Source organism: Symsagittifera roscoffensis, chromosome 5 (genome assembly GCF_963678635.1).
Source record: "Symsagittifera roscoffensis chromosome 5, txSymRosc1.1, whole genome shotgun sequence".
Taxonomy (NCBI): domain Eukaryota; kingdom Metazoa; phylum Xenacoelomorpha; order Acoela; family Convolutidae; genus Symsagittifera; species Symsagittifera roscoffensis.
This window is the reverse complement of record NC_087066.1, coordinates 13416221-13424599: the sequence shown is the minus strand read 5'-3', so window position 1 is coordinate 13424599 and position 8379 is coordinate 13416221. Positions and strand designations below refer to the sequence as shown.

Here is an 8379-nt window from a genome sequence, read left to right as displayed (position 1 = left end):
AACCGCTTTGCAAGATGATCATCAATTTTTGCTTGGGTCGAGCATGGTCGAGCACATTGTTTTGGTCAAGCACGGTTGAAAACTTTTTTGCTTGGGTCGAGCACACTTTTGTTTGGTCGAGCGCGGTCGAAACATATCTTGCTTTGGTCGAGAACGGTTGAGCACGGTTGAAATACATCTTGCTTTTTGCTTGAGTCGGACATGCACGACCACAATGCTTTCTGTCGAGCACGGTCGATTGACATCTTGCTTGGGTCGAGCACGGTCGAGCACATTTGTTTTGGTCGAGACGGTCAAAACAAAAAGTCAAAACCTCGACCCGGGCAGCGTTAACAATTATCTATATAAATTTTGTACGTGCCCTTCCGCCATACGACTGTCGATGCACATTTTTAAAAGAATCGGTCAAACATTACGGTGTAGGGCGTTGTTTGGAAGATTTTGACCAAAAAATGCGGTTTTTTGGCGCGCACTCACCCTCGAAATTGGTACATATTGGCGTTGAAGGCGCTATTAGAACAGTTTTAGAGTCAGTCGGCCAAAAACTGATGTCGTAAGATGTTACCAAAGGCGTACCTTTAAAAAGTGAGGCGGTGGACTCCCTATATCCGGCCCTGATTGCAATCCAATATTTTTAACTCTGTTGAGCCCAAGAGATGTGCAGATAAATAAGCGACCACATTGATATATCTGGCTTTAAACTCAACCGCGTGACAAGCAGACGGTGATATGTGGCAAGACAAAATCTTACCGGAGCATGACTTCGTCTACGGGGGAGTAAAGTTGAAGCAAAAATTATTTCAAGTTTCATTTTGGCAATCATTTATTTACAAATAAGCAAATGTACAAAGCGTTAATAAGTGCAAGATAATTTTTCAGGTTGTAAGTAGTCAAGATAAACAAGATATTTCAGAGTGATACTCAAATTTCATGAAGTTAGTTTTGGGCTTATAAGAAAATAAGAAGGAGTATTCAATTCGTCAGACAGTCATTGGATTATGTTAGAAGGCGGCGGGGTCTAATTGCCGTCTTTTTTGGGTAGAGTTCATTGTTTCATTTCGGCGGGAGGGGGATTTGTCGGATATTGGGTTGGAGGGTCCATTGTCGAATTCTGAGGGGGGTACATCGCATTTTGAGGCTGGTTTCTCTGTGGGGGGTATTGTGAATTGGGGTACATCGCATTTTGAGGCGGTTTTCCCTGTTGTGGAATGGCGTAGTTCATCTGCTGATTTTGCATCACCTGCCCCTGTCCTTGTGGATTATAACTCATTTGTGGTTGTGGGGTCTCGTTGTCCTTGCGATACGAAAGAAAAACCAGAAAGCCAAGATCGATGAGAAGAAAGAGGGAAATGATCCAGGAGAACCAAGTCAGCCCCGTGCCCCAACCCACTACGAGACCATCGGCAGAAAACTCACTTGACATCAATGAACTGGTCAGCAGCAGAAGAAAGACTGAAACAATAATATCATGTAGCTAGCGGTTGAATCAAACTTTTTGGTTAGCAGTTTTCTTGGTGGATGGTTAAGCTTAACAATTTTGTTTAATTGAGGCCCACCAATACGAGGCCAAACTGTGCACTGGATAGGCGCAAAGTTTTGTGTATGTATGTTCCTGGATTCCAGAGACGATTCTCAGGACATGTTCCAAAATGTAAGTGGATTCCACTTACAAAATTTCAGTGGATTCCACGTACAAATACATGTAACGTAAATTTTGTCGGCATATTGATTTTGCTGCGGATTCTGCAACGAGCAAATATAGGTAGTTAATCCGGATTTCGCAAATGTAAGTGGATTCGGCAAATTTATGCGGATTTCGCTTACAATTTGCGGATTCCTCTTACAATTTGTGGAATCCGCTCAAAATTTGCGAGTTCCGCTTACAATTTCCGGATTCCACTTACAGTTGCGGATTCCGCGACAGTCCAAATTTATTAAACTTATATATTATTATTTGTTCATGGATTACACAAACTTGTTCTCGATTCCAAACATTTTGTTGCGAATTCCGCAGTTGCTTGTTTTTGGACCAATTTTGAGCAAAACAGTGACTTAGCTTTTTGTCCGTGGAATTCAAAACAGCAGAGAATATCTAAGAAAAATAGCAATTTTGCGGATTCCGGGAAAAAATTGTTTTTTGCCTTTTGCAGAATCTGCTTAAAATTCCCAAAATGCACAGTTTGGCCTCGTAATGACACGTTTTTTTCGCTAGTACAATGGCGGTAAAAAATTACCGGCTGAAGAAAAAAGAAAAATGCAACTATTAAGACCAATTTTCCTCGACATTGAGAGATATGCATTTCGTATAGTTGTAAGCCGCTTTCCCGTATGACCCATACTTGAAGAAATATTCAAAACTTTGTGAATAGCGTTTTCTTATATGCTGGAAATGTGAATAGCAGTTTTTTATTGCGTGGAATTGTATGACTTGCATTTTCTCTCAAACTGACTAATTGTAGGTATTCTGTTTCTTAGTTTTAATTCAATAATTATTTATGTGCGTTTCAGCTTATCATTAACTTCACAGCATTTTTTAAAACTTTCATTAGGCTGGAAATTGATGCTCTAAAGTACAACAGAAAAAGCCCCGAGATGGCCCAAAATGCTTGCCATACATTTATAAGATGAAGAAAAATGCTGATCATAAATTTTCGTACAATTCGATGTGAACAAAAAACTGTTAAAAAAGAATTCTTCGACAAAAATTTTTTCAAAAATGAAAATTTTATGACAAGCATTTTTCCATAAAGTATGGTTTTTGAGTTTAACTAATATTTCTTATGTTTCCGCCGAAAACACGACAACCAATGATTTGCTCACATATGAAACCTCGTGGGTTAAGGGGAAGAAGTCTCACAGTTACTCGCCTTTGGGTAATAAGTGTATGAGATAAAAATTCACAGTTCACTCAGAACTATGAATAAAAACCTTCAGTTTTTGTATATGACCATAACGTTTTTAGTCAATAATTTTATGAAACAAAAAACATGGTCTGAGTGCCTTGGAAAAATTTTAATATAAAGCATTAAAAGTTTATAGTGAACTCGAACAAAAATGTCTCGATGTTTTCTTTCGTATGGAAAATTCAGCCTGGACTATGTTAAAGACAAAACTAACAAATTTTGAATGAAAACGTTTTCTTAGCATGAAAATCTTGTTGCTACTGAAAGTTCAAAAAAAAGATGCCCTGAAAGTATTTTTTTACTGAAAAAAATTGCTGCATAAAAAAAATTCCCAGTTAATATTTTTTATGCAGCAATGTAAAAATTGTTTATCACACAATTTTTTAAAAAAAAACTGTAGGATAAGCCTTTTTCTATCGATTCTGTGCATGACATTGTATGATAAGCATTTTTCTTCTTTGGTTTAAATGATAAAAAATTTCGTTAGGGAGGTCAACCAGGGACCTTTGAATGGTCAGATGGTTGAATTTCCCCAAATCTGCTGAAAAACGCAGATCAAAAACTAAATCATATGATGCACATTTCCAAAAAAAAGAAAATAGGCCAAGTATTTTGATCTGTGGCGGTTGAGCCGAGCATCATAAACTGGTACTAGCTTACTTGTTTGGTTTCTCAAAAACGCCGTGGTCCCTAATAAAAACCGACGTACAGTATGTGGCTAATTCTAACAGTAAGCTTGTTTGTCTCTGTATACTGCTCCTAGTTAATGTAGCGTTTACGAATCCGGTTACCAACCCCGGCCAAGGCGTAGATTCAAATCCTGTGATGGCTGTTCTATTTAGAAAATAAGCAGGATCATGTAAATTAGCTTAACAAATAAACGAGTACCCATAAACTCCCCTTGTTTATCCTTGAGAAACAATTAAATTTTGTTAATTTAAGTTTGAAATATTAAAAGTATTAAAGTTATCAATGTTTACTCACAGTGGACAAGTGAGCATAAAGCAGCTCCAAGATTCAGTCCTGTTTTTTCCGTTAATACAAGCACCAGAATCAGCAGTATTCCGAAGGGGAAACAGAGAAGATGGTCCGTGACGATAAACGTTCTCGCGCCTAGGAGTTTGCCAGTTGTCCCTTGAAATAGGCAGCTTGGATGTTTAAAAGAAATAATAATCATTATAATTGTTTCCAAGCTATTAGATCGACAATTTTGATAACTTTTCAAAAAAAATTGGTAAATCAAACCCGGGTTGACCAAAAATGCTAGTCGTACAACTTTCATATATGGAAAAATGCTAATCATACACTACACAAGTACAGAAAATTGCATGAAAGGTCTATGATTAGTATTCAAATGACATAAACCTTGGTTACTCAAACGTAGTAACCAAAGGTGTGGCCGTCTCGCATTAAAAGTGCATTTGAAACATCCTGAAATGATTAAATTCTGTCTCACACAAATATTATAACGAAAGTAACGAACTTTTAGATTTTTGCAAGACATTGACCAAGGCATACAAAAACATGTCATGAAAAAGAAAGAGAAATTTTAAGCGTTTTTGAAAAAAGTTATAAAGACAAAAGGAAAAAAAATCCAATAGTAGTATATCCAGGACTACGTTATACATACAAAAAATTAAACTTTGCATGCAAAATTTTGTTTTTCAAAAAATATTTTTTTACGAAAATCAATTTGCGGTTGAAAAAAAAAAACAAAAAAGTTTTGGGGCGATTTCAAAAATACTTTGAAAAATGTTTGTCGTCGCCATCAAAAAAATGCTAGTCATACGATTTCCATATATGGAAACTGTATGATTAGCATTTTTTTTGACAAATTTTTTTTTATTCAGTACGATACACCGAATTTTATGCCAAAACAAGAGAAAAGTTTTTCGAAAGTTTGACCGCACCATTTTAGCAAAATGTATGAAGTTTGTATGACTAGTATTTTTTCATAGACTTAGTTTATGGAATTGTTTGATTAGCATTTTTGGTCTATGGAGGTCAATTCGGGACGTTAGACATTTCAATCTGTTTTCAAGCGTCTTGACGTTTGTCTAAAAAATGGTTCTTAAAACGTTTGCCTTCTAAAAGTTTCTATGAAGTTAATATTATATTGAATTTTCATTTTTAGTTTTTTTATAAGAAATTATATTTTAAAATTTGTTGACTTTTTTAACTCGGCCGCTAATTATTTATTTAATTGTTTGTACCATCGCCGTGACAAAAAATAATCGCCATTCGCCCACTTTTACAATCACCCCGCATTGTAGTTCCATGAAAACAAACAAATCGATTATAATCAATTAAAAATGGATTATAGTATTACTATTTTTCGAGGCAACAAAATCCTTTTTTCATCCATTATAATCGATTTTTTTTTTCATTTTTGTGGACACTGACAATGAAATTAAATTACAATCGCTTTTTTTTGCATTTTACTGAGATGCGAATTTCAACGCACATAAAGTCTTTTCAACGTTTTATATTGTAGTTTGTTACGTTGGTTACTTGTTGTTTAATTGAATTTTTTTCTACCTAACATTAATATTTTTATTACTTTTTCATATTACTCAACATTATTACCTCTAGCGTTTGACCATTTACAACAAAAGCCCCCCCCCCCCCCCAAAAAAAAATGTGCACAGGTGAAATTCTACGCAATTTTTGTTTCTTTCACTTTTTGTCCAATTTTAACCCAATGTGAGAAAAACGCGTTTGAAGTTTCAAGTTCTGTAAACTTTTTCCGGATGATTCAAATCAGCGCACTGTGTACTAGCAAAAATGGATGTAAAGTTTTCCTTATGCTTTGACTAAATTGCTCTGGAGTTTCACAGACAATAAGCGATTTTGATGGATTTTTAGTGACAAAAAGTTCCGAAAATTGTAATAAAGATTGCAATCGAATATAGATGCCAATTTTAAATTTAATTCCAATTTTAATGAATAAGAGTCAATTTCTTTCACAATAATTTAATCAATTAGATATCATTTTTTTAAAGTTTTTTTTTCATCATATATCCATTATTTTTTACACCCCCCGCTCAACCATGATTGAACCCCAGTTCTTGCTCGAACGTGACCGAGGGCGAGAGTTGGCGATTGAAGGGTACGGAGAGAGTGTACCGTTCAATCGCCATCTCTCCCCCTCGCTCACTTTCAAGCAAGAACTGGGGTTCAATCATGGTTGATCAGGGGGGATGTAAACGACAAGATAATGGATTTTGTGTTGAAAAAAGAACAATTATAATTAAAAAAATGAATTCTAATCGATTAAATTTTAGTGAAAAAAAGTTGACTCTTATTCATTCAAATTGGAATTAAGTTTTAAGATTGGCATCTATATTCGATTGCATTCTTTATTAGGTTTTTCGAAAATTTTTTGTCACTAAAAATCCATTATAATCAATTATTGTCTGTGAAACTCCAGACCAGGGTTGAATCCTTTGTTCTTGCGAGAAAGACTACCCGGTGATTACAGAAAACTTCTATTTTAGTTGAAGCATAAGAAAAACTTTACATCCATTTTTGCTAGTGCGCTGATTTAAATAATCCGGAAAAAATTAACAGAACTTGAAAATTCAAACGCGTTTTTCTCACATTGGGTTGAGATTAGACAAAAAAAGAAAGAAACAAAAATTGGATAGAATTTCACCAGATTTTTTATGATGCAATTGGTTTGGCAAAATTCGAACCAAAATTTTACCCCAAAACTAGGTAATTTTGGCTTTTTTCGTTAGTCCAAAATTACGATAAGACTACAATGTTAATTAACAAAAATATTATCAAAAGGAGCCTCTTACTCATCCCAACAATACTGTACAAGTGTGAAATCTCTAAAAGTCTATAGCAGAGAATATACTTTTAGCTGATAGTCAAACAATCTTTTTTACCACATAAAATTAAAATCTTTGCAAAGAAAATTTTAAACGTTTTTGCACATTTCTGGGAGATTTTACCTCTCCAGAACGTTGTTGGGCTGAGTATGAGGCTCCTTTTGGTATAATTTTTCTTTCAATTAAATTCGAGCATCAACTTGGTAGTTTTAGCACAATTTTCGATTAATTTAGAATGAACCACTTTCGGGGTACACTTTTGGTTTCGAATTTTGTTAAAAGATTTCATCGTAATCATTCTGGTGAAAATCCAAGCAAGTTTTGTTCTCCTTACTTTTCGTCCAATTTTAACATTAATTGAGAAAAACGCGTTTCCAATGTTTCGTTTTGTCCGATTGATTTAAATCAGCTCTGTAGTTAATGGACTACCTTTCCATCAGTTTACTGTGTGGCATGATTTTTTAGAAACTAAAAGACCAAACTTGGAAGAAGAGAGAACAGAAAAAGGCTGCTCGTACAGCCAAAAAATGTCTCAAGAAACTCGAGCCGGCCGTAGATATTTTTAAAAATACAAATTTTCAATGTACTTTTTAGCACGCTTGGCAACTGAAGAGTATTTAAGGCTTCTTAATTATAAATAAATAATAAAAACCACATAGAGCCTTCAAATGAGCTTTCTATCATTTATTTGACGCATCGGGAGGGTGAGGAGATTATGAGGGAGGATAGGGTAACATTTCCCAGAAAAACTTGTTGCCTACCTCCGAGTTCTTCATGAGTGTCGCAGTTTCCTTCGTAACAAATTGTCCAGATACCACCATGAATTGTTTCTCCGAGATAATCGTAGGTGAATCCGTAGTTGGAGTGAGCGAAACAGGAGAAGAAGAAGCTGCACACTAGAAGCGCCAGTCCAACGCCCCCCAACAGAGTTTTGTTCAGCAACATTTTTCAAAAAACTTTGATCAGTTTTGCGTATATATGGCCAACTGCTGATTTTTTAAATTATGTTTGTTATGATTGGCCACCGGCTATAAGTGTATTTTTGCTTTAAAATGTGTTGATCTTAGTTTGCTTGAATTGATAATAGAAAAAACTAGCTAAGAAAATCTTTTTAATGACAATAGTATCATAAGACCAGTCTCCATTTAATACGTTTGCGTTGAATAAAACAGCTTGTTTATAAAAAATCAAAAACTGCGTAGTTTTCAAAGTAATCTCAAATAACATTCACTTGAGTGATTCTGAATGATACTTTAAAACGATTAGTTTGCCTGAATTGATCGTAGAAAAGAACTAGCTAAGAAAATCTTTTTAATGGCAATAGTATCATAAGACCAGTCTCCATTTAATATGTTTGCGTTGAATAAAACAGCTTGTTTCTAAAAAATCAAAAACTGCGTAGTTTTCAAAGTAATCTCAAATAACATTCACTTGAGTGATTCCGAATGATACTTTAAAACGATTAGTTTGCCTGAATTGATCGTAGAAAAAAACTAGCTAAGAAAATCTTTTTAATGGCAACAGTATCATAAGATCAGTCTCCATTAAAATGTTTGCGTTGAATAAAACAGCTTGTTTATAAAAAATCAAAAACTGCGTGGTTTTCAAAGTAATCTCAAATAGCATTCACTTGAGTGATT

At 34.8% G+C, this 8379-nt stretch overlaps 1 protein-coding gene across 1 annotated transcript; it reads right to left on the bottom strand.

Annotated features, from left to right (window-relative positions):
• Positions 1-783: 783 nt before the first annotated feature.
• On the bottom strand, positions 784-7909 carry LOC134846389 (uncharacterized). The gene is made up of 3 exons (XM_063863725.1): positions 7501-7909; positions 3888-4037; positions 784-1452 (listed from the first exon to the last, which is right to left on the bottom strand). Exons 1-3 carry the CDS (start codon positions 7682-7684, stop codon positions 1046-1048), a joined length of 741 nt encoding a protein of 246 aa, XP_063719795.1. The 5' UTR covers positions 7685-7909; the 3' UTR covers positions 784-1045.
• Between the last annotated feature and the right edge of the window lie 470 nt (positions 7910-8379).

Coding starts and splice junctions, on each gene's coding strand:
- LOC134846389 (XM_063863725.1), bottom strand. CDS start 7,684: ATGTTGCTGAACAAAACTCTGTTGGGGGGCGTTGGACTGGCGCTTCTA. Junction 4,038..7,500: donor CACTCATGAAGAACTCGGAG/GTAGGCAACAAG, acceptor GCCTATTTCAAG/GGACAACTGGCAAACTCCTA. Junction 1,453..3,887: donor TTTATGCTCACTTGTCCACT/GTGAGTAAACAT, acceptor TTATTGTTTCAG/TCTTTCTTCTGCTGCTGACC.